The 23671-nt window shown below is 43.0% G+C and overlaps 1 protein-coding gene across 3 annotated transcripts in view; it reads left to right on the top strand.

Annotated features, from left to right (window-relative positions):
* Window positions 1-2088: 2088 nt before the first annotated feature.
* Window positions 2089-23671, top strand: part of TPCN1 (two pore segment channel 1) — a 43142-nt gene continuing 21559 nt past the window's right edge. For all 3 annotated transcript variants that reach the window (XR_011560014.1, XM_070763093.1, XM_070763092.1), the window contains exons 1-8: window positions 2089-2535; window positions 9191-9315; window positions 10392-10568; window positions 15022-15135; window positions 18340-18470; window positions 18867-18955; window positions 19964-19998; window positions 23133-23191. Coding sequence is in view for 2 of the 3 variants with exons in the window: in XM_070763093.1 (XP_070619194.1) it covers window positions 2439-2535; window positions 9191-9315; window positions 10392-10568; window positions 15022-15135; window positions 18340-18470; window positions 18867-18955; window positions 19964-19998; window positions 23133-23191 (827 nt within the window). In the remaining variant the exon portion in view is untranslated. The remainder of the gene's footprint in view (window positions 2536-9190; window positions 9316-10391; window positions 10569-15021; window positions 15136-18339; window positions 18471-18866; window positions 18956-19963; window positions 19999-23132; window positions 23192-23671) is intronic.

The following is a 23671-nucleotide window of genomic DNA, read 5'->3' as shown; positions in this document are numbered from 1 at the left end:
TCGTTGCCCGGGTAACGCTGTACCGCGCGAGGGGGAGGAGCTTCATCTAGCCAATCGAAGCCCTCCTTGCTCCCTCTGTGGTCGTTCCGGCAGCCAAAACGTGGCCAATAGGAGGCGTCAAAGGGGGTCAGCGATTCGCTCCTCCCACCTCTCACGTGCCTCTTAAAGGGGAAAAGAGTACGGTCGCAAGAGAAGATGGCATACACTTCAGGGTATCAATTGACCATAATGGGTGACCAAACGGAAAGCGAGCGATAGTCATCGCCTGATATTCTTCGAACTTATAAACATGTTGACCAGATACGCAAATGAACGCTTATACTTTATATACAAGGGCTAATTCCGGTCGTTTAACTGCCGGCACCTCCATGGAGAACCGGAGTTTGCAGGCAACCACATTGTTTTCCCATCGCTTCGCTCTATTAGAGGCGTAGCGCATTCCAGTACGGGACGTCGGGAAAAGGGCAATCTAGTGGCGCATGCGCACTCTTTCAAGCCTCTAGGGAATGTGATAAACATGAATTCCGTCACCACTTCCGGATACCAATGGCTCGCTGTTTACTTGCATGTTGAGTGGAGACATTTCATTAAATAAGCTCCTATTTAATAGCTCCTAATATTCTCCTCTCTCCCCATCAAGTTGGGGATGAGGGAAGTTGTAGTCCCACATCCTTCCAAGACTGCAGGTTGGGAGAGGAGTGGTGCAATCCCAGTTATGAGAAATGAAATAATAATAATAATAATAATAATAATAATAGTAGTAGTAATAGTAGTAATAATAGTAGTAATAATAACAACAACAATAATAAATTATTTCAACAATACAATAGTGCAAACGTGATCACTATGCTCGATTTCGTATTTCATCAACAGTCGGGGTGCTTCATTATTATTATTATCATCATCATCCTCACCATCATCATTATTACTATTATTATTATTGTCATTATTAATACCCAAGCAGCAGATCCCCCCTTTCCACATATCTGAAATCCAGAGCATGATACCATGGTCTTTCGGGACTGAAGGATGCTAATGGATGATGATGATTATCATCATCATCATCATCATCATCACCACCACGGAATACCTAGATATAGCATTGCAACCTGCAAAAATACATCTTTATTTTTAATTTTTAAAATATCTATATAATCTCCCCTCCCCCCAGGGTTCCACACCTCGCTTCCTTCTTTCCAAGCTGCAAACAATTTTGATTTTAACCAGTCATCCGCCGGACTGCAGTTTTAGAGGGGTTAAAACTGCAGGGTCTCCACTTGGGAGCTCCCCCGCTTAAAATCGAGCCCAAACGTCGTGCCAGCTGGCTCTTTTCGCCCCTTTGTATCCTAAGATTTTTATTAATATTGTTTTTTCATTGCTTATTTGACCTCTATGACAATCATTAAGTGTTGTACCACATTATTCTTTACAGATCTATATTTTATTTTATGTACACTGAGAGCATCTGCACCAAGACAAATTCCTTGTGTGTCCAATCACACTTGGCCAATAAACTATTCTATTCTATTCTATTCTATTCTATTCTATTCTGTTTTCTTTTATGTACACTGAGAACATATGCACCAAAGACAAATTCCTTGTGTGTCCAATCACACTTGGCCAATAAAGAATTCTATTCTATTCTATTCTTTGGGTTTTGGGTTTGCTTAGCAAGGCACATTTGCAAAGTCAGAAAAATCGTAACAATGTCCATAAACATCATAACAATGCACATAAACATTGTTACATCTTTGGATACTGCCAATATGTGCTTGTCTAAATAAACAAACAAGTCAAAACAAACGAGTAAAGCTGGAACACATATTGCAAAAGGAGAAAAAAAGAAGAAAACTTTTTTTTAATGACCTCTGCAAGCCCTAGAAGAATTTTTGAACCAAGCAGGGTAGATTTGCAAGCCACGGTTCAGTGTTTCCCAACCTTGGCAACTTGGAGATATTTGGACTTCAACTCCCAGAATCCCCCAGCCAGCGAATGCTGGCTGGGGAATTCTGGGAGTTAAAGTCCAAATATCTTCAAGTTGCCAAGGTTGGGAAACACTGGTTTAAAAGGCTGGGTTGGAAAAAAAAAGGGGGGGGGGGAGGAAGAGGGAGGGAAGGGAGAGGTTCTCACGCTCTATTTATGCGCTGCCTCCTTCCCCGCCTCCTTTGGACTCGTGTCGGGCTGCTTCCTCCTCCTCCTCCTCGTCCTCCTGGCTGGACTCTCCCCTTCCTAAGTCGTCGGAAAGGAGAGCGGCGGAGGCCCGACAACGGGAGGGAGCCCTTTGACCGGTTGCATTGCGTTGCATTGCTTCTTTTGCAAACGACCCGGGACTTTTTGTTTTCTGCACGACACGCGTGTTGGGCCGAGATCATGGGAACGCCGCTTTGATCCCACCGATTGCAAAGGGGTGGGGAGGAAAAGCCCCTGCAGGCACAGCCATGGCCGGGTGCCTGGAAGAGGACGACGTCCCCCTGATCCTGACCTTAGAAGACGGCAGGAACCGGAGGGTCGAGCCCGAGGGGGTCCCCAACGAAAGTAAGCCCAAACTTTTGCTGCCTCTCCTTTCTCTGTCTCTCTCTCTCTCTCTCATTGGGATGCGGAGTTGAGAGGCGCTTCAATTGCTTCTTGCGGGTGGGGAGGGGGCTTCAGAGAAAGAGAGAGGAAAAGAGGGTGGGGGGGTCCCGACAACAGCCTTCCGGGTTGCTTCGCCTGCGTAGGGGGGGGGAGTCTCACTTTAGGAAGCTGAAGTGAGGAGGGAGGGAGAGAGACAGATAGAGAAAGAGAAGGGTGAGAGAGAAAGAGCTAGAGAGAGAGAGAGAAAGAGAAAAGGGGGGGAGAGAAAGAGACCTAGAGAAAGAGAGAAGGAGAGAGAGAAAGTGATAGATAGAGAAAGAGAGAGAGAGAAAGGGGGGAAAGAGAGAGAGAGAGAAAGAAAGAGAGAAAGCAATAGATTGAGAAAGAGAGAGAGAAGGAAAGGGGGAGAGAAAGAGATAGATAGATAGAGAAAGAGATAGATAGAGAGAGAGAAAGAAATAGGGGGAGAGAGAGAAAGGGCGAGAGAGAAAGAGGGAGGGGGAGAGAGAAAGAGAAAAGGGGGAGAGAAAGAGCTAGAGAGAGAAGGAGAGAGAGAAAGAGAGAGAAATGGGAGAAAGAGAGGGAAGTAGAGAGAGAAAGAAAGGGGGAGAGAGAAAGAGAGAAAGAAAGAGGGAAGGAGAGGGGGAGAGAGAGGGAGGGAGAGGAAGAGAAAGAGAGAAAGAGAAAGAGAAAGAGAAAGAGAAAGGGGGAGAGGGACAGAAAGAGAGAGAGAGGAAGGGAGAGAGAGAGAGAGAGGGAGGCAGAGAGAGAGAGAGAGAATCTGGGGCTATTGGACTCCAATTCCCAGCAGCCTCAGCCGGCTTGGACAAGGGATGGGAGAACCAAGTTGGCCAGGGGTGGATTGCATTCTAAGGCGGGGTCTTCACTTTGCAAAATTGCACTTTGGAAACTGCAGGAGTAACAGACAGTTTAATCCAGAGAGTTGTTTGGGGGGGGGGGGGGGGAGAACGAATGATGTTTAGCCCCTATGGAAGGAAGAGAAGAATTAGGGGTGACATGATAGCAGTTCTTCCAGTAGTGGAGGGCCTGGCACAAAGAAGAAGCGAGGGTATAGTGGGTTGGACTAGAAGACCTTCAAGGTCCCTTCCAGCTAAAGGGTTTAGCAGGAGAAAGAGGAAGGAGAAAGGAAGGAGAGAAGGGAAAGAGCAGAGAGGAAGGGGGAGAGACAGGGTAAGAAGGATAGATAGAGGAGAAGGAGAGAGAGAGAGAAGCAGGAAGAAAAGAAACATTGGATACTGTAGCCTAAGGTTGCAAGTTCAAGTCCCAGTGAGGGCATGGCTAGCTGATGAGGCGAAAATAAGGCTGAAATAGATCTATCCTAGTCTCCCTTAATTTTCAAATTCCGCAAAAATGTGACATATATATGTATGTATGAATTTGTATTTGTATTTATTAGATTTGTATGCCGCCCCTCTCCGAAGACTCGGGGCGGCTAACAACAATATAAAAAGACAATGTAAACAAATCTAATATTAAAACAATCTAAAAACCCCCAATTTAAAGAACCACTCATACATACAAGCATACCATGTACTGTATAAATTCTATAAACCTAGGGGGAAGGGAAATTTCAATTCCCCCATGCCTGACGACAGAGGTGGGTTTTAAGGAGCTTGCGAAAGGCAAGGAGGGTGGGGGCAACTCTGATATCTGGGGGGGAGCTGGTTCCAGAGGGTCGGGGCCGCCACAGATAAGGCTCTTCTCCTGGGTCCCGCCAAACGACATTGCTTAGTCGACGGGACCCGGAGAAGGCCAACTCTGTGGGACCTAACCGGTCGCTGGGATTCGTGCGGCAGAAGGCGATCCCGGAGATATTGTATGTATGTATGTATCACATGTTTTTGCTAACTTTTTTTTTAATTAAGGGAGACGAGGATAGCACTATTTTGGCCTTGTTCTGGCCTCATCAGCTAGCCCTACCCTTACTGGGATTTGATCCTGTAGCTTCTGCCTTGTAAGGCAGAGAATATATACATATATTGATGTTTATATGGAACTGTAGATATTTTTTTAAAAAAAAAAAAAGACCCTCCCAGCTCTATGGTATTCTGATTCAAACGTATTATTTATGGCAACGGTTTTTGACAATCAGTTTCACCTGCTGTTGTGCAAATGGAACAGTTGTGCAAATGAAATATTCAATGTGAATATTTATTTATTTATTTAGATTTGTATGCCGCCCCTCTCCGAAGACTCGGGGCGGCTCACAACAAGATAGAACAAATCATAAATAATCCAAATAACATTAAAATATTTAAAGATTTAAAAGAACCCCATATACTAACAGACACACACACAAGCATACCATGTATAAATTGAACATGCCCGGGGGAGGTGTTTCAATTCCCCCATGCCTGACGGCAAAGGTGGGTTTTAAGGAGTTTACGGAAGGCAGGAAGAGTAGGGGCAGTTCTAATCTCTGGGGGGAGTTGGTTCCAGAGAGTCGGTGCCGCCACAAAGAAGGCTCTTCCCCTGGGGCCCGCCAACCGACATTGTTTAGTTGACAGGACCCGGAGAAGGACTTTCATATTTCATTCATTCAGATCTAGGATGTGTTCTTTGAGTGTTCCCTTTATTTTTTTTGAGCAGTATATATATAACACACACATATATCCCGATTTGATTCCTTCGTTCACCTTCAGTCTCTGGAAAGAGATTCTCCCTGAACGAAGAGGAGGATGGAGTGATTCAGAACCAGAAGGCAGAAAAATATAAACGAAGAAATAAGAAAAGGCCGAACTCTGCATCTGTTCCTGCAAACACCCCACACACTGAGGAAAAATACGTCTGTTTTTTTGCCTCTGGGTAGTGAATTCGCAAAGCCAGCTTGGTCTAGCTCAGTGTTTAATTTAAGTTTAATTTATTAAATTTATAAGCTGCCCCACTCCTTGCAGAATCTGGTCGGCGAACAGCAAATGAAATTCTATTCAATTCAGTTTATTAGATTTGTATGCCGCCCCTCTCCGAAGACTCGGGGCGGCTCACAACAATAATAAAAACAATATTCCAGCGAAAACAAATCTAATATTAAAAAGCACATGAAACCCTATCATATTTTAAAAAGCAAGCAACATATACATACCCAAACATAAATATAAAAAAAGCCTGGGGGAAAGGTGTCTCAACTCCCCCATGCCTGGAGGTATAGATGGGTCTTGAGTAATTTACAAAAGACAAGGAGTAAAAACAGTTAAAATCCCCCAAATAAAAAAGTCATTCAAGAAAACATTCATTTATTCTCAGCTGGGATTGGATGGTTTTGTTTATCAAACATAGCAACTTCAAGAGGTCTGGACTTCAACTCCCAGAAATCCCCAGCGGCCATGCTGTTTGTGGAATCCTGGGAGTTGAAGTCCAGACGTCTTGAAGTTGCCAATACTGTACATTGGTATCTCTACCTATGAATGTCTCTACTTACGAACTTTTCTAGATAAGAACCGGGTGTTCAAGATTTTTTTGCCTCTTCTCAAGAACCATTTTCCACTTAGAAACCTGAGCCTCCCAAACTGTAACCGGAAAAGGCAGGAAGAAGCCTCCGTGGGGCCTCTCTAGGAATCTCCTGGGAGGAAACAGGGCCGGAAAAGGCAGGGAGAAGCCTCCTTGGGGCCTCTCTAGGAATCTCCTCGGAGGAAACGGCCGGAAAAGGTGGGGAGAAGCCTCTGTGGGGCCTTTGTGGTGCATTTTTTCCCATAGGAATCAATGTAAAAGCAAATAATGCGTGCAATTGGGGAAACCACAGGGAGGGTGGAGGCACTGCTTCCTCCCAGGAGATTCCTAGAGAGGCCCCACGGAGGCTTCTCCCTGCCTTTTCCGGCCCTGTTTCCTCCCATGAGACTCCTAGAGAGGCTCCACGGAGGCTTCTCCCCACCTTTTCCGGTTACAGTTTTGGGCGCTCGGGTTTGTAAGTGGGAAATGGTTCTTGAGAAGAGGCAAAAAAATCTTGAACACCCGGTTCTTATCTAGAAAAGTTTGTAAGTAGAGGCGTTCTTAAGTAGAGGTACCACTGTATATTGTCTTTTATATTTGTTGTAAGCCACCCTGAATCCTCGAGAGAGGCAGCATATAAACCCATAAACTTAAACTTAATCCCGGCCCCTCTCTCTCCTCTCCATATTCCGGAAGCTCAGCAAATATTAAAAAGCCAAAACTTGAGAGCATCATGAAGTGGAGGTTAATGAATCCTTGCTAGATCCCAGTTCCTGGAAGCTGTGATATTCTAATTTCCCCCCGCGCCCCCTCGTGTTGTTGTTCCCAACATTTGTTCTGCTGTTATTTCTGAGTCAGCTCCGGCAAGGGTAGAAGCGACCAGACGCCTGCTGGAAAGTTTTCGGTTGTTTTCGTATGCGTGGGTTGTCAGCTTTCCAGGGTTTTAATGCTGGCTTTTAGGATGCGGTGTGCGTGATCTACCATCTGTTCCCAGAGCAACCAGACGAAACGGTGGTGCGCCTCTCGGAAGCGAGCTCTGTTCCTTTTGTGCAGACCCGGGTCTGCGGAGAGGGGCGGCATACAAATTTAATAAATAAATAAATAAAATAAATAAAACCAGCCTACTTTATTTTATTTATTTATTTATTTTATTTATTGGATTCGGGGCGGCTAACAGCAATAACAAGACAGCATACAATAATAATCCAATACTAAGAACAATTAAAAACCCATTATTATAAAAACCAAACATACATACAGACATACCATGCATAAAATTGTAAGGGCCTAGGGGGAAAGAGTATCTCAATTCCCCCATGCTTGGTGGCAGAGGTGGGTTTTAAGTAGCTTAAGAAAGGCAAGGAGGGTGGGGGCAATTCTAATCTCTGGGGGGAGTTGGTTCCAGAGGGCTGGGGCCGCCACAGAGAAGGCTCTTCCCCTGAGTCCTGCCAAGCAGCATTGTTTGGTTGACGGGACCCGGAGAAGACCCACTCTGTGGGACCTAACTGGTCGCTGGGATTCGTGCGGTAGAAGGCAGTCCCTGAGATAATCTGGTCCAGTGCCATGAAGGGCTTTATAAGTCATAACCAACACTTTGAATTGTGACTGGAAACTGATCAGCAACCAATGCAGATTGCAGAGTGTTGGTGTAACATGGGCATATTTGGGAACGCCCATGATTGCTCTCGCAGCTGCATTCTGCACGAAAGCATAGAAGGCTGAGTCAACCGTGAGCCTGGTGAGATTTGAACTGGCGAACTACAGCTAGCAGTCAGCAGAAGCCGAGTGCAGTACTGCACTCTAACCACTGCGCCACCAAGGCTCAATATCTACAGGGGGTGGACCAAAAAATGGAAACACTAGACTTTTTGGCATCATAATGTTTGAACATGTTCAACTGAATCAAAACTTGACATATTTTAATATTTTTTTAATTCTTTTATTTGATATGTTTTTTTAAACTACCTTTTTCTTAACAGAAATTTAAGAAAATTGGTTATAACCTTATAGAAATGGTAGACCTCTCAGACTTTCAAAGAGGCCAAATTGTTGGTGCTCGAATGGCAGGCGCTAGTGTAACAGAAAGTGCCCGAATGTTTGGCGTTCCAAGAGGTCATGTCCCAAAAGTCAAGACTGCTTTCGAAAGAGAAGGGAAAACGTCCTCAGCCAAGCACAGGTCTGGTCAAAAGTCGAAATTGTCTGAGAGAGACCGTCGGACTCTAAAGCGAATGGTCAGAGCGGATCGCAAGACCGCAGCTCCTAAAATCACTGCAGAGCTCAATAGACACGTACAGAACCCGGTTTCTACAAAAACTGTTCGAAGGGAGCTTCACAAATCTGGATTCCACGGAATAGCTGCAAGGTGTTTCCATCTTTTTGTCCAACCCCTGTACTTGGTTGCATTCAACATAAACAGAACTCCCCTTCATAACATTGGAGGGGGACATGGAGCAATACTGGGGGGGGGGGGGGGGATGAGCCTGGGGAATGTGCTTTTTTTTTTTTTTTGCCGCAGGGAGTAGGGGTTTTTTTTTGCACCGAGCAATAGCACACAGCACAGAGCAGGAGAAATGAAGTGCAGATAACAAACCCATAAGAGATACCATGGAAAAATATTTAACAGGGATGAAAAGAAAGGAGGAGAGAGACGGAGATCGTGAGACAAATGTAAGTCTCCTGAAAGGTAAGACGAGGAAATATGACGAAGCGCTTGACTTCACTGTGACTACGGTGGGAGGCGAGGAAAGACTGGTATGTTTACTATGTCTAAAAATGTTGGCAGTGGACAGCATGAAAACAAATATATTAAGGTGTCACTTAAACACATTACACCCCAATCAAGTCGCTTGAGTTTTTTCAGCAAAAATGTGCTTAATATTTAAACAATCATCCCAGTGGAGAGTTGGGGGGGGGGGGCGCAAAATGTTTACTTCTTCCTGGGGGGAAATAATTAAGAAGCACTGCAGTTGACGGGCCTCACTTTACTTCATGAAGTCTGGGAGCTTGACAAGTCTCTAGGGACACAAATATCTCTCGCTCAAACGCCTCCATCATGGTTTTAACATTAAGAGGGTCTTGCCTTCCCTGGGAAGGGGAAGGTCTTAAGAACGAAGAAGCCCAAAAGGGAGTTGTCTACTCTACAACTTTCCTCTCTGCTTCTTCCATCCAGATGGCATCAATTATGACGAGGTTCGTGAAATGTCCAGCCCAGCGACTGGAGAAGGACATTCTACGTGGGATCGTGGAAGACGAACTTGGGAAATGAATTATCAGGAAGCTGCAATTTATCTACAGGTGGGTGGCATTTTTTTACGTTACGGTTTGGGGTGGGCGGAAATGAAGGGGAGGAAAATGGGAGGGTGGGTGTAGGGTACCGGAATCCCCCAGCCTGAAGAACAGGCGCTGAGCATTCTGGGAGTTGGAGGTTCGCACAACCCACCAACTCTGGCTGGAGAAGTCGTTAAAAATGAGGCATAACTCTTTTAACAATTGTCTCGCTTAGTGTTGTGAGTGGTCCTCGACCAACTCTGGTAATGATATATCCTGAGAAGGATGAGCCAGGCCCATCTTGGTACCCTGGGCCAGTGGTTTTGCCAGCTGAGGCAGAGAGCGAGAGTGATGGAGAAATAGACCTGGATGGACCCAAAGGACCACCAGAGGTGGCAGTTATGCCAATGACAATAGGGTCTGACTTGGAGGAGGAGGAGGAGGAGGAGGACCATAAGCCTTTGTTAGATGTTCGCTTTAGAAGACTAAGAAAAAGACAAGAATATTTGTATGGGAAAAGGAAATAGTCTGTAGTTTGTTAACTCTAAGGCAGGGATAGGCAAAGTTGACCCTTCTGTGACATGTGGACTTCAGCTCCTAGAATTCCTGAGCTAGCATGATTGGCTCAGGAATTGCTTCTTTCTGGGGGGAAATAATTAAGAAGCACTGCAGTTGACGGACCTCACTTTACTTCATGAGGTCTGGGAGCTTGACAAGTCTCCAGGGACACAAATATCTCTCGCTCAAGTGCCTCCATCATGGTTTTAACATTAAGAGGGTCTCGCCTTCCCTGGGAAGTCATAGAAGTAATAGAAGAGCCAACTTTGCCTACCCCTGCTCTAGGGAATTGTGGACAACTCTCCATAGGTATTTAAGGCTGGCAGTTGGGAAATTTGGGGCAGAGTTTTGTATGGGAGTCAGTTGATGTTTGAGGTTCCGGCCATGTTATGCTAGCCAACTGTTATTTCTCTGCTAAAATCCTTGGAGTAGAATTGCACTGTCTGCGAAGAGTCTGGAAAGCCGTAACTGTAAGTCAGTGAAAACGGAGACAATAATAATGTGCCAATAATAATGTGGGTTTTTTTTCTTCTTAAACATTCCAGGAAGGTGAGAACAACGATAAATTTGTCACTCATCCGAAGGATCCCAAAACCCTGGCTTCCTACCTCTTTGTCCACAACCACTTCTTCTATCTGATGGAGCTAAGCACGGCATTGTTGCTGTTGTTGCTGTCGCTCTGCGAAGCCCCCGCTGTCTCCATATTCCGCCTCGGCATTTACGTATGTGGTTCCTGGGAAAGGGGAGGGAGAAGGGGACTGGGAACAAGACACATGAGCGTCGTGAAAATATTTACAGACATTTCACATCCTTGACATAAATTGTTTCAACTCCTACCCTAAAAATGACACTATAGAGCAGTGTTTCCCAACCAGTGTGCCATGGCACACTAGTGTGCCGCGAAGAAGGAAGCTCAGCTTCTGGTCTCGCAACTTTTTGCTGAGAGTGCGAAGAGCAAAAAGTTGTGAGACCGGAAGCTGAGCTTCCTTTTTTGCGCCTTCCAAATTTTCCGGCAGCTGCAGCGCCCTGCCCGGCTGGAGCTTCCCTGGCGGCGGCAGCAAGTGAGCTTTGGGGCCTGGTGGGAGGGCGGCGGCAGCAGCGGCACCGGGCAGTAGCCGTGGGGCGGCGGCAGGGTGGTTGGCTTCGAGCCAGAACTCCAGGACAGAGGCACCGACGGCGGCGGCTGGACATGTTGCTGTACGTCGTACATGCTGGCATTGCGTGGCTGGCCCTTGCCTGCTGGCTGGGCCGGGACGGAGGCTCCAGCCCCACACCCATGCCCAGCGCAACGCCAGCATGTACGCGTCTAGCAACACGTCCGGAGCTCAATGTTCCCCAGGATTTTGTAAATGTGAATAATGTGCCGTGGCTCAAAAAAGGTTGGGAAACACTGCTATAGAGCACTGCACACCAAGACAACTAGACACAAAGTTTTTTCCCTGATTGCCCTCACTCTGCTAAGCAAATAATCCCGTCACCTCTGTCTAACTATTCACTAAGGCTACATTACTATTACTATTAGTCTTCTCATCTTTCTTATCTCCCTTCTCCTCCCATTTATGACTGTATGACTGTAACTTGTTGCTTGTATCCTTACGATTTATATTGATTGTTTCCTAGCATGATTCGATTGCTTATATGTAAGTGTTGTACCTTATAATTCTTGACGAACGTATCTTTTCTTTTATGTAAACTTTTATGTGCATCTGTACCAAAGACAAATTCCTTGTGTGTCCATTCACGCTTGGCCAATAAAAATTTCTATTCTATTCTATTCGATTCCATTCCACTTCACTCTATTTTAATTCTATTCTATTCAATTCCATTCCATGATCTGATTGCTTATTTGTACCCTGTGACTATCATTAAATGTTGTACCTTGTGTATGTATTGTATTGTATTTATTAGATTTGTATGCCGCCCCTCTCCGAAGACTCGGGGCGGCTAACAACAATAAAAAGACAATGTGAACAAATCTAATATTAAAAATAATCTTAAAAACCCCAATTTAAAGAAGCAATCATACATACAAGCATACCATATATAAATTCTATAAGCCTAGGGGGAAGGGAAAATTTCAATTCCCCCATGCCTGACGACAGACGTAGATTTTAAGGAGCTTGCGAAAGGCAAGGAGGGTGGGGGCAACTCTGATATCTGGGGGGAGCTGGTTCCAGAGGATCAGGGCCGCCACAGAGAAGGCTCTTCTCCTGGGTCCCGCCAAACGACATTGTGACTCTTGACAATTGTATCTTGTATGTACACTGAGAGCATATACCTCCGGAACCGCCTTCTATCGCACGAATCCCAGCGGCCGATAAGGTCCCACAGAGTTGGCCTTCTCCGGGTCCTGTCGACCAAACAATATCATTTGGCAGGCCCCAGGGGAAGAGCCTTCTCTGTGGTGGCCCCGGCCCTCTGGAACCAACTCCCACCCTCCTTGACTTCGCAAGTTACTCAAGACCCACCTGTATCGCCAGGCATGGGGGAACTAAGACATCTCCCCCAGACTTTTTATATTTCATGTTTGGTATGTATGTGCTGTATGGTTTTTAATTGTTGGGGGTTTTATATATATTTTATTATTAGATTTGTCCCATTGTTGCACTGTTTCTTATTACTGTTGTGAGCCGTCTTCGGAGAGGGGCGGCATACAAATCTAATAAATAATAATAATAATAATAATAATAATAATAATAATAATAATAATATGCACCAGAGACAAATTCCTTGTGTGTCCATTCACACTTGGCCAATAAAAAAAAATTCTAATTTCTAATAAGTGGGGCTTCCTCCCCAGACCCAAAGAAAAGCATTTCCAACCTCTTGGAGACAGCGGGATAGGCAATCAAATAACTTTTTATCACCCACTTAGCTGAAATGATGTTGGGTTGTTTGTGGTTTTTCGTAGGTTGGATTGTCGTGTAGATCAGGGTTCTCCAAACCAGGCCACTTTTAAGACTTGTGGACTTAAGCTCCCAGGAATTCCTCCCCCAGTTTGGGAAATTCTTGGAATTGAATTGAATTCTTTATCGGCCAAGCGTGATTGGACACCCAGGGAATTTTATCTCCGATGCCCTAACCTCGCAGTGTACATACATACAAACCACGAAGGTCACAGATAAACAATCATAGTTACAATTGTTCCTCCCAAGAGACAAACAAAAAGTGATAAATCACAAGATACCAACAGAAGATAGTAGGAAAGATAAGTAGATGAGAAATGTGAAAGATGGTTTCAGTAACTAATACTAATCTAAAAAACGACAGACTAAACAGTTTTTCTTCATTTTTCAATTCTAGTAATCATTTTCTGAAGTCTTAAGTTCAAGAGAATCCGGTTGACGAAAACAGAAAAGGAGGCAACATTAGATAAATATGTGACTAATAATTCAAATGTAAATAAACCTATTCAGGTTTACATTTGAATTATGTATCACAAATTTATCTAATGTTGCCTCCTTTTCTCTTTTTGTCAACTGGGCTCTCTCAAATCATATTACTGAAACTATATTTCAGCTTTTTATACACTGCTCAAAAAAATAAAGGAAACCCTCAAAGAACACATCCTAGATCTGAATGAATGAAATATTCTCATTGAATACTTTGTTCTGTACAAAGTTGAATGTGCTGACAACACAATGAAATTGATTGTCAATCAGTGTTGCTTCCAAAGTGGATAGTTCAATTTCACAGAAGTTTGATTTACTTGGAGTTATATTCTGTTAAGTGTTCGCTTTATTTATTTTTTTTGAGCAGTATATATACTTTTTTTAAGTGGGTGGGGTTTTTTAAGACAGATATTAGTGAGGATTTGAAATGTGATTAAAGATGTTTTATTAATTTTTACGTAAGAGACTTACAAATATATTTTTAGTTATTGAGCATATATGTGTTGTTATGTATGTATGTTTTTAAGGTGGAGGAAAAAAACTATTTCTTTATTTATTATTGATTGATTGATTGATTTGATTTGTATGCCCCCCCCTCTCCGAGGACTCGGGGAGCTCACAACATAATAAAAACAGTATACTGTTCTGTCGAGCTCTCTGGTAGAATCCTCCCGAAAATGCACAGACACAATTTTAGACACACACACACGTTTGAAAATTCAAAACAATGTTCTATATACTGAAAATGCAAATAAACGAAGCACTCTTTTGGTATAGCAAAGAGCACTCGTCTCCAAACAAACTGGTAATTTGTACAAGTCCTTTATCAGTTCTGAGATACTTAGCTTGCAGCTGTGAGGCAATTCACAGTCCTTCTTCTTTCACAAAGTGAAACACACTTTGCTCTGGTTTAGTTTCAAAGCGGGGAAAAATCAGCACACAAAGGTCGAAGTCAGCAAGGCAGGCACGAAACACAACGATCAGATAATCCTCCACAATGGCCAAACCCACAGGCTGCTATTTATAGCAGCCTCACTAATTACCACAGCCCCACCCAACCACAGGTGGCCTCATTTTCTTTGATAAGAATCTCTCAGTTGTTGCTGCCTATGCATCGCTCTCCGCATGCGTGGCTGTATCATTAACTCTTGTTCCGAATCTAAGGAGGAGCCAGAGAATTGAGATCTCCTTCTGAGCTGTCTGCCACACTCTCCTCCTCGCTGTCACTCATGTCTTCTTGGTCAGAGGAGCCTTCAGCATCAGATTCCACTGGGAGCAAAACAGGCCTGCAGCATGTGGATGTCTCCCCCACATCCACAATCCTTGGGGCAGGAGCTGGGCCAGAGCTAACCACAACACCATACAATATCAAGTCTAAAATCCAATTAATATAATTAACTACTCTAAAAACACTGGAGCATTAAAATCAGTCATTCCCTTTCAACAACAAGCATACTTCGCACTCGGCCAGATATACTAAAAAATACTAAAAATATACTTTTAAAAAAATAAAGAAATGTGAAAGATGGGAAGGGTAAGAGCCATACAGCCTACTACACGAGTAAGACCTAGGACAAGGTGGTGGGAAGGAGTTGTTCCAGGTCTTAAAGTTGCCTTTAAGTTTGGAGAGCCCCTGATGTAGAACCTGGAATTCTAGGGCTGGAAGGGCCCACTTGAGATCTTCTAGTCCAACCCCCTTCTCAAACCAGGAGCTGTTTGGTTTTTTACAAATGAGCTAAGGAACATGGATCCTCACCTCTCACTTTTCCCCACCTTGTTTCAGGTCCATGCCACCTTGGAGCTGTTTGCCTTGACGGTTGTGTTGTTTGAGCTTTCTATGAAATTAAGGTGGCTGGGCTTCCATACCTACATCCGGCACAAGAGGACCATGGTCAAGGTAAGGCCTTACCTACCTAGCAAGAACATGGCAGGTGCTTTTACCTGGAAACAAAATGCACAGGTACAGTATATGTGGTACCTTACTCAATAGCCCAATCCCCTGCTTAAGCAGGAAACCCTACACTACTTCAGACAAATGGTTATCCAACAACTTCTTAAAAACTTCCAGTGTTGGAGCATTCACAAGTTCTAGAGGCAAGTTGTTCCACTGATTAATTATTCTAACTGTCACAAAATTCCTCCTTAGTTCTGTTCTGCTGGGCTCTCTGGTAGGAGCCTCCTGAAAATTCAAGGGTGCAAATATCAGACACACACACATTTGAAAAGTCAAAACAATGTTCTTTATCACAAAATTCAAAATTAACTAAGCACTCTTTTGGTATTGCAAAGAGCACTCGTCCCCAAACAACCGGATAGTCTGTACAATTTCCTTTAAGCAGTCATTAAGTACTTAGCTAGCAGCTGTGAAGAAACTTCACATCCCTTCTTCTTCCAACGAAGTGAGACACACACACACATACAGACGTTGCTCTGCTTTGGTTTCAAAGGCGTGAAAAAATCAACAAAGTCCAGAAAACAACAACACATGATTCCTGAAGAACTGCGATCAGATACTCTTCCACAACAGCCAAACCCACACGCTGCTATTTATAGCAGCAGCCCTAATTACTGGAGCCCCACCCAAACACAGTTGGCCTCATTTTCTCTTGTAATAATCCTTTAGTTGTTGTCTTCTATGCATCACTCTACACATGCGTGGATGTGTCATTAATTCTTGTTCAGAATCCAAAGATGATACAGATGATTGATCTCCTCCTGGGCTGTCTGTCAAACTCCCCTCTTCCTTGTCACCCATGCTGCCCTGGTCAGAGGAGGCTTCATCGGCAGATTCCATCGGGAGCAAAACAGGCCTGCGGCATGTGGATGTCTCCCCCACATCCACCTGCACATTCCTTGAGGCAGGAGCTGGGCCAGAGCTAACCACAACAAGTTCTAAGTTGCTTCTCTCCTTGGTTAGTTTTCACCCATTGCTTCTTGTCCTGCCCTCAGGTATTTTGGAGAATAGCTTGACTCCTTCTTTGTGGAAGCCCCTGAGATATTGGAAGACTTCTAACATGTCTCCCCTGGGCCTTCTTTTCATCAAACTAGCCATGCCCAGTTCCTGCAACCGTTCTTCATATGTTTCAGCCTCCAGTCCCCTAATCATCTTTGTCGCTCTTCTCTGCACTTTTTCTAGAGTCTCAACATCCTTTTTGCATCGTGGTGACCAAAACCTAATGCATTATTCCAAGTGTGGCCTTACCAAGGCCTTATAAAGTGATATTAACATTTCACGTGATCTTGATTCCATCCCTCTGTTAATGCAGCCTAGAATTGTGTTGGCTTTTTTGGCAGCTGCTGCACACAGCTGGCTTCTATTTAAATGGTTGTCCATTAGGACTCCAAGATCCCTCTCATGGTTACTACTGTTGAGCAAGGTACCACATATACTCTACCTGTGCATTTTGTTTTTCTTTCCTACATGTAGTATATGCACTACACTTTTTTCAGCATTGAATTTCATTTTCAAATGGTCATAATTCACTGTTTTTCAGTGTCGTTGGAACAGCCCCTAAAGGATGTTTGTAAGTTGAGGGCTTCCTGTGTCCACTTGAGAATTGCTTCATTCTATAAATCATCTCCTCGATTTTCACTGGGCTTTTCAATCACCAAATTCCCAAATATTTTATTTTTTTAAGTCCTCATTTCAACCCTGATTCTTTCCTGATTTCTATCTGCTCTCTCGGACCTGTATGTAAACACATAATCTCTGTTTTTTTCCATATTAACCGACAGTCCCGATTCCTGTTTAAACTCTTGTAAAATATTTGTTATACCTTTAATCATCTCCATCGGGGTCTGGGTCAATATAATTGCATCATCTGCAAATAAATTTACAGTGATCCCCCGGTTATTGCGTTCCCGACCATTGCGAACAGGCTAATTTGCGATTTTTCAACCCGGAAGTCAAAACACCATCTGCACATGCGTGCCCTTTTTTCTATGGGCATGCATGCGTAGATGGCGCCGGGCAGATCAGCTGCTGGGCGGCTTCCCTGGGTCTTCCCCCTCTTGCTGGCGGGAGGGCGAGCGGCGGGCATCAGCGAGGAGTTTCCCCACCGCCCACGCAAACTCCTCGCTGCTGCCGCACCCGCCCTTCGCCCGCCCACGCCGTTCGCTCGGGCCGCTTCCCGGCTGAGTACTCAGCCGGGAAGCGACCCGAGCGAACGGCTTGTCCGCCGCCTGCGCGCCCGCGGCTCAACCGCCCTTCGCCCGCCCACGCCGTTCGCTCGGGCCGCTCGGGGGTTGCTGGAAAGCCCCCCCGAGCCGGCTCCGATCGTTTTAAAACAGGTGCGTGGCTTCTCCGCTGACTCCTAAAGCGGGGAAGTTCGCCAGGACTCAGCGGAGAAGCCGCACACCTTTTTTAAAACGATCGGAGCCGGCCTGAGGGGGCTTTCCAGCAACCCCCGAGCCCCCAACCCGGGCTCGGGGGTTGCTGGAAAGCCCCCCCAGGCCGGCTCCGATCGTTTTAAAACAGGTGCGCCGCTTCTCCGCTGACTCCTAAAGCGGGGAAGTTCGCCAGGAGTCAGCGGAGAAGCCTCGCTGCTGCGGCGGAAGTAAAAACACCATCTGCACATGCGCAGATGGTGTTTTTACTTCCGCAGCGCTACTTCGCGAAAACCCGCTCATTACGGGGGGTCCTGGAACGGAACCCTCGCAATGATCGGGGGATCACTGTATTTTCATTTCTAATTCCCCTATTCTATATCCTGCCCAGGTGTTATCTTGTCTTATCCTATTAGCTACGATCTCTATATTTCTATTACAAATAATTTTGGAGATAAAGGACATCCCTGCTTGGTGCCGTTTAATATTTTAATACTCTGTATTCTTTGTCCATTCACTCTTATGTATGCTTCATTCCCTTTATCAATGTTGCTTCCTAAGTGGACCGTTTCATTTCACAGAAATTTGATTTACTTGGAGTTATATTCTGTTGTTTAAGTGTTCCCTTTATTTTTTTTTTTGGAGCGGTGTATTTAAGCTCCGCCCCCTCTGGAGGATCCCCTGGAATGCAGCCCCTCCTTCCCTCCATGCTGGGAATCCAGGCTGCAGTCCACCACACCCAATGCCTTTCCCTTATCATCTTCTCTCCCTGCAGACCTGCGTCCTCTTCCTGCAGTTTGTCGAAGCGGTCGTGGTGTTGGTGCGTCAGACATCCCATCTTCGCATCACCCGAGCTTTGCGGTGCATCTTCCTGGTGGATTGCCGTTATTGTGGAGCGGTGAGAAGGTAACAGGTTGTTTCTAACCAGGCTGGTGCGTTGGGGGTTTCTTAAGCAAATCAGGTCGTCTTTTGTCGTACGATCAAAATGGCGGCTGATGTTTCCGCCGCCATTTTGCTAAGTGAGTTTTGCCCCCTTTTACAAAGTGTCCTGCCACTTTTGTCAAGATAATTCCCCCCCCCTTTTTTTTTAAATGGTCTAGTCAAGTTTCTTGGTCCAAGAATTCATTCTAAAATGAATTTGTTTGCAAGTTTAACCCAGGGGAACTTTAAACAATGGTGGAGTGTTACTGTTTTGGCATCTCACTGGGTGTTTTTAAGGCATGGAATTATAATCGACATGGAGAAAGGCTTTTCTTTCAAAGAGCTGCTGTTACAATTTTTGTTCTGTTTTATGTTTTCCAGAAATCTGCGTCAAATTTTCCAATCTTTGCCTCCCTTCATTGATATTCTCCTCCTTTTGCTGTTCTTCATGGTCATCTTTGCAATTTTGGGTATGAATTTTTTTTAACTCTTCTTTTTTATTTAATACACACAAAAACACGGCATAATATACAAACACATAATGTTAGGAATCTTAGTTCCTGTCTCAATTATGGCTTAAGATCAGTCCATAAAATTTCATATACATATACTGTAAATATTTATCATTCTTTTCTATATCTATTCCTTCTATATGTGTATCTATATCTATCTCTGCATCTCTACATGTCTGTCTGTCTGTCTCTCTATCAGCTATCTATCGTCTGTCTGTCTGTATCTCTATCTATCTATCTATTTCTATCTGTCTCTCTCTTTATCTATCTATCTATCTCTATCTATCTATCTATCTATCTATTTCTGTCTCTCTCTCTCTCTCTCTCTATCTGTCTATCTATATCTATCTATCATCTATCTATCATCTATCTATCTATATCTATCTATCATCTATCTCTATCTATCTATCTATCTATCTATCTATCTCTGTCTCTCTGTCTCTCTCTCTCTCTCTCTCTATCTATCTATCTCTATCTCTATCTGTCTATATATATCTATCATCTCTCTCTCTCTCTATTTCTATCTCTCTCTCTCTCTCTCTCTCTCTCTCTCTATCTATCTATCTATCTATCTATCTATCTTTCTGGTCTATTTTATCCTATTTCTTACAAATTTTTATCCTATTTCTTATAATAATAATAATAATAATAATAATAATAATAATAATAATAACAACAACAACAACAACAACAACAACAATAATAATTTATTAGATTTGTATGCCGCCCTCTCTTTAGACTCGGGTTTCAGAGAGCAAGTAATATGAAATGTGGAAAGTGTTGGCTGTGCCTAATAATTTGTCTTAGATCATAATTTGTATTAGATCAGGGTTCTCCAAACTTGCAACTTTAAGACTTGTGACATGAAAACAACCCTGAGCTACAAATATTCTTCTTTTTTGGTAAACACTTTATAGATGCAATTTCTTTCATCTTTCTCCGTTCTTTCTTCTCTGTTTCTCCTAGGATTTTATCTGTTCTCTCCAAACAAATCGGACCCTGTGAGTAAACCATAAATTCTAGCAGTCTTGACCGTTTTTGGGAGGATTACAAATCTTAATAGGGGAAACTTTTAAACAACTTGTTGAAGGTTCAGTCAATCCCAGCGCCAAACATGTAGTTCTAGATTAGCTGTTGTGTCAAGCAATTGTGGTTCTCAATTTGGCTCCCATTTCCTTCCCTCTTTTAAAATAAAGAAATGTAGGACTTTGAAAAACTAATAGTAAGATGTTTTTACTTCAAATTGTATTTTAAGGGTCTGTGTATATATAAAGCCCCAGATATCTCATTTTTACGCAAATGAAAATTTATGAACTACTGTTGCTAATTACTGCTTCAATTTTCAATTTACTTCCAATTTACTTTTCCCCTGCTTCTATTCTTGAAATAGAAAATGGAAACTATAACTAGTAAAATATATTTTCTTGCCTTTTATCTTTATTTTTAAGAGGCAGTGTCTATACAAAAAGGTTCATAGCATCAAATCAGAACAATCAAAATATTCAATTTTCTAAAAACTTTTCTTTATGTAAGTATCTTTGACTTTAAGAGAAAAATAAACATAATTTCAATTGTTTTTTTTAAAAAAAGAATGATTAAAAGGGAAGAAAATGGAGAATAAACGCTAGTAAACCCAGGTGACCAAATTAGATTTTTGAGGAAGCAGCATTGGATTAACAATATATACCTAGAATAAAGAGGTCTTTTATTTATTTTATTTTATTTTATTTTATTTTATTCTATTATTTATTTATTTATTTATTTGATTGATTGATTGATTGATTGATTTGATTTGATTTGTATGCCGTCCCTCTCCGCAGACTCGGGGCGGCTAACAACAGTAAAAAGACAACGTAAACAAATCTAATATTAAAAAAATCTAAAACCCCCAATTTAAGAGATCAGTCATACATACAGTCATACCATACATAAATTTTATAAGCCTAGGGGAAGGGAATATTTCAATTCCCCCATGCCTGATGACAGAGGTGGGTTTTTAAGAGCTTACGAAAGGCAAGGAGGGTGGGGGCAACTCTGATATCTGGGCGGAGTTGGTTCCATAGGGTCGGGGCCGCCATAGAGAAGGCTCTTCCCCTGGGTCCCACCAAACGACATTGTTTAGTCGATGGGACCCGGAGAAGGCCAACTCTGTGGGACCTAACTGGTCACTGAGATTCGTGCGGCAGAAGGCGGTCTTGGAGATATTGTGGTCCGATGCCATGAAGGGCTTTGTAGGTCAGAACCAACACTTTGAATTGTGACCAGAAACCGATCGGCAACCAATGCAGACTGCGGAGTGTTGGAGTAACATGGGCATATTTAGGAAAGCCCATGATAGCTCTCGCAGCTGCATTCTGCAGATATGTATGGGTATGATATAAAAAACAATGAGTTTTAATTTTAAAATGTATGGGACTATGTTATCAGTGTTAAATACAAGATGAATTATTATTAGCGTCACTCAGGAAAAGCTTAAGGGGGAGAAAGAGAATGTAGAAAGGGAAGAGAGGAGAGAGAGAGTGGAGGGAAGTAGGAAGTGGGAGAGAAGGAGAAAAGTAGGCAGGAGAAGATGAAAATAGAGGGTGGGGAGTTATACATTTTCACAAATAACAATTCAACAGCAGAACCATATACAGTAGCTTATATTGGAGTCAGTGTTTTTATGTGCCCAATATACATTGCATTGCACAATTCTGCTATGATAATGCTCTGCTAAGTGAAGGGAAGAAGATTACTTAAAAACATAAATTTCATAGAAAGCTAACAGGAGTGTAAAGAAATGAAGAAAAAAGAGGCTGATAAAGAGCATAAAATAGATGCAAAAATAGGATATTTTTGATTCGTGATAGATTGGATAAAACATAATCATGCCTATTTTTGATATGTTTTAAGGCGTATGCATATACTGTATATATATATATATGGAAATTAGATAATTTTTTTAAAAAACCTCCTCCCCAACCCCTCCCCCCACTCTTTTTGGCATTATTTTGCAAAAAAGGAACCCATGGCAAGCTTGTGACATGCTTAGCCAGCAAAGTTATAACCAGGAGGTTTTGTTTCATTGCTTCTTCCCGAAGCAAGGAAAACTTTTAAGACAAGAAACTGAGAGATATTTGAGATCCTGGGTGGTGCAGTGGTTAGAGTGCCGCCCTGCAGGCTACTTCAGCTAATTGCTAGCTGTAGTTCAGCAGTTCAAATCTCGCCATCGGCTCTAGGTTGACTCAGCCTTCCATCCTTCCCAGGTGGGTCAAAGGAGGACCCAGGTTGTTGGGGGCAACAATCTGATTCTGTAAAGCGCTTAGAGAGGGCTGTAAAAGTACAAGGACATGGTATAGAAGTCTATGTGCTATTGCTGTTGCAAGGAAGGAAGGAAGGAGGGAAGGAAGGAAAAATGAATGAATAAATAAATAAATAAACAAACAAATGAAAGGAGAGAGAGAGACAAAGAGACAGAAGGGAAGGAAGGAAGGAAGGAAAAATAAATAAATAAATAAAAAATAAAAAAAAAATAAAAGAAAGGAGAGAGAGAGAGAGAAAGACAGAAGGAAAGGAAAGAAGGAAGGAGGGAAGAAAGGAAAAATGAATGAATAAATAAATAAATAAACAAAAAACAAACAAATGAAAGGAGAGAGAGAGACAAAGATACAGAAGGCAAGGAAGGAAGGAAAGAAGGAAGGAAGGAAGGAAGGAAAAATAAATAAATAAATAAATAACTAAAAGAAATAAAAGAAAGGAGAGAGAGACAAAGAGACAGAAGGAGAGGAAGGAAGGAAGGAAAAATAAATAAATAAATAAATAAATAAAAGAAAGGAGAGAGAGAGAGACAAAGAGACAGAAGGAGAGGAAGGAAGGGAGGGAGGGAGCGAGCTGGGGTGGCGCGGTGGTTAGAGTGCAGCACTGCAGGCTACTTCAGCTAGCTGCTAGCTGTAGTTCAGCAGTTCGAATCTCACCCCTGGCACAAGGTTGACAGAGGGATGTAAAAGCACTATGAAGAAGTATATAAGTCTAAATGCTATTGCTATAAATGCTATCATTTCAGGCCACAAAATTCTTCTAAACTGGGCAATTCGGCAGCAACTGTCTCACCTTCCACCCATCCCTTTCATCTTGTTGCCTTTTTGTTCTTTTGCAGTATTTCAACACTTTGGAGAGCAGCCTGGTGAACCTTTTCGTTCTTCTCACGACCGCCAAGTAAGTCTTGGGATCTTGAGGAGCCGCAGTAGAGGTGGTGATGGTGGGAGGGCAGAGGAAAACTAGTCAGGTTACTATTCCGGCAGCTCGTATTAAAAGCGTTTTTATTTAAAAGAGGGTGGATGAAGTCCTCTCTCCTGAATCAGAATAGCAGAGTTGCAAGGGACCTTGAAGGTCTTCTAGTCCAACCCCCCCTGCATACACATAGGCTTCATCCACAGGTAGAATCACGTGAATGCATAATATATGTGGGGATATGCATAATTTTGTATATAGAATAGAACAGGAAGAGGATAGAATAGGATAGGGTACAATAGAATAGAAAATGCGAATAGAATAGGAATGGAATGGAATAGAATAAGAATGCAGAATAGAATAGAATAGAGTAATTGGAATGGAATAGAAAAGAACAGAACAGAATAGAATAGAGGAATATTTCATTTATTTATTTATTTATTTTATTTTATTTATTGGATTTGC

Source organism: Erythrolamprus reginae, chromosome 10 (assembly GCF_031021105.1).
Source record: "Erythrolamprus reginae isolate rEryReg1 chromosome 10, rEryReg1.hap1, whole genome shotgun sequence".
In the NCBI taxonomy this organism is placed as follows: domain Eukaryota; kingdom Metazoa; phylum Chordata; class Lepidosauria; order Squamata; family Dipsadidae; genus Erythrolamprus; species Erythrolamprus reginae.
This window is presented reverse-complemented; position numbering and strand designations above follow the sequence as displayed.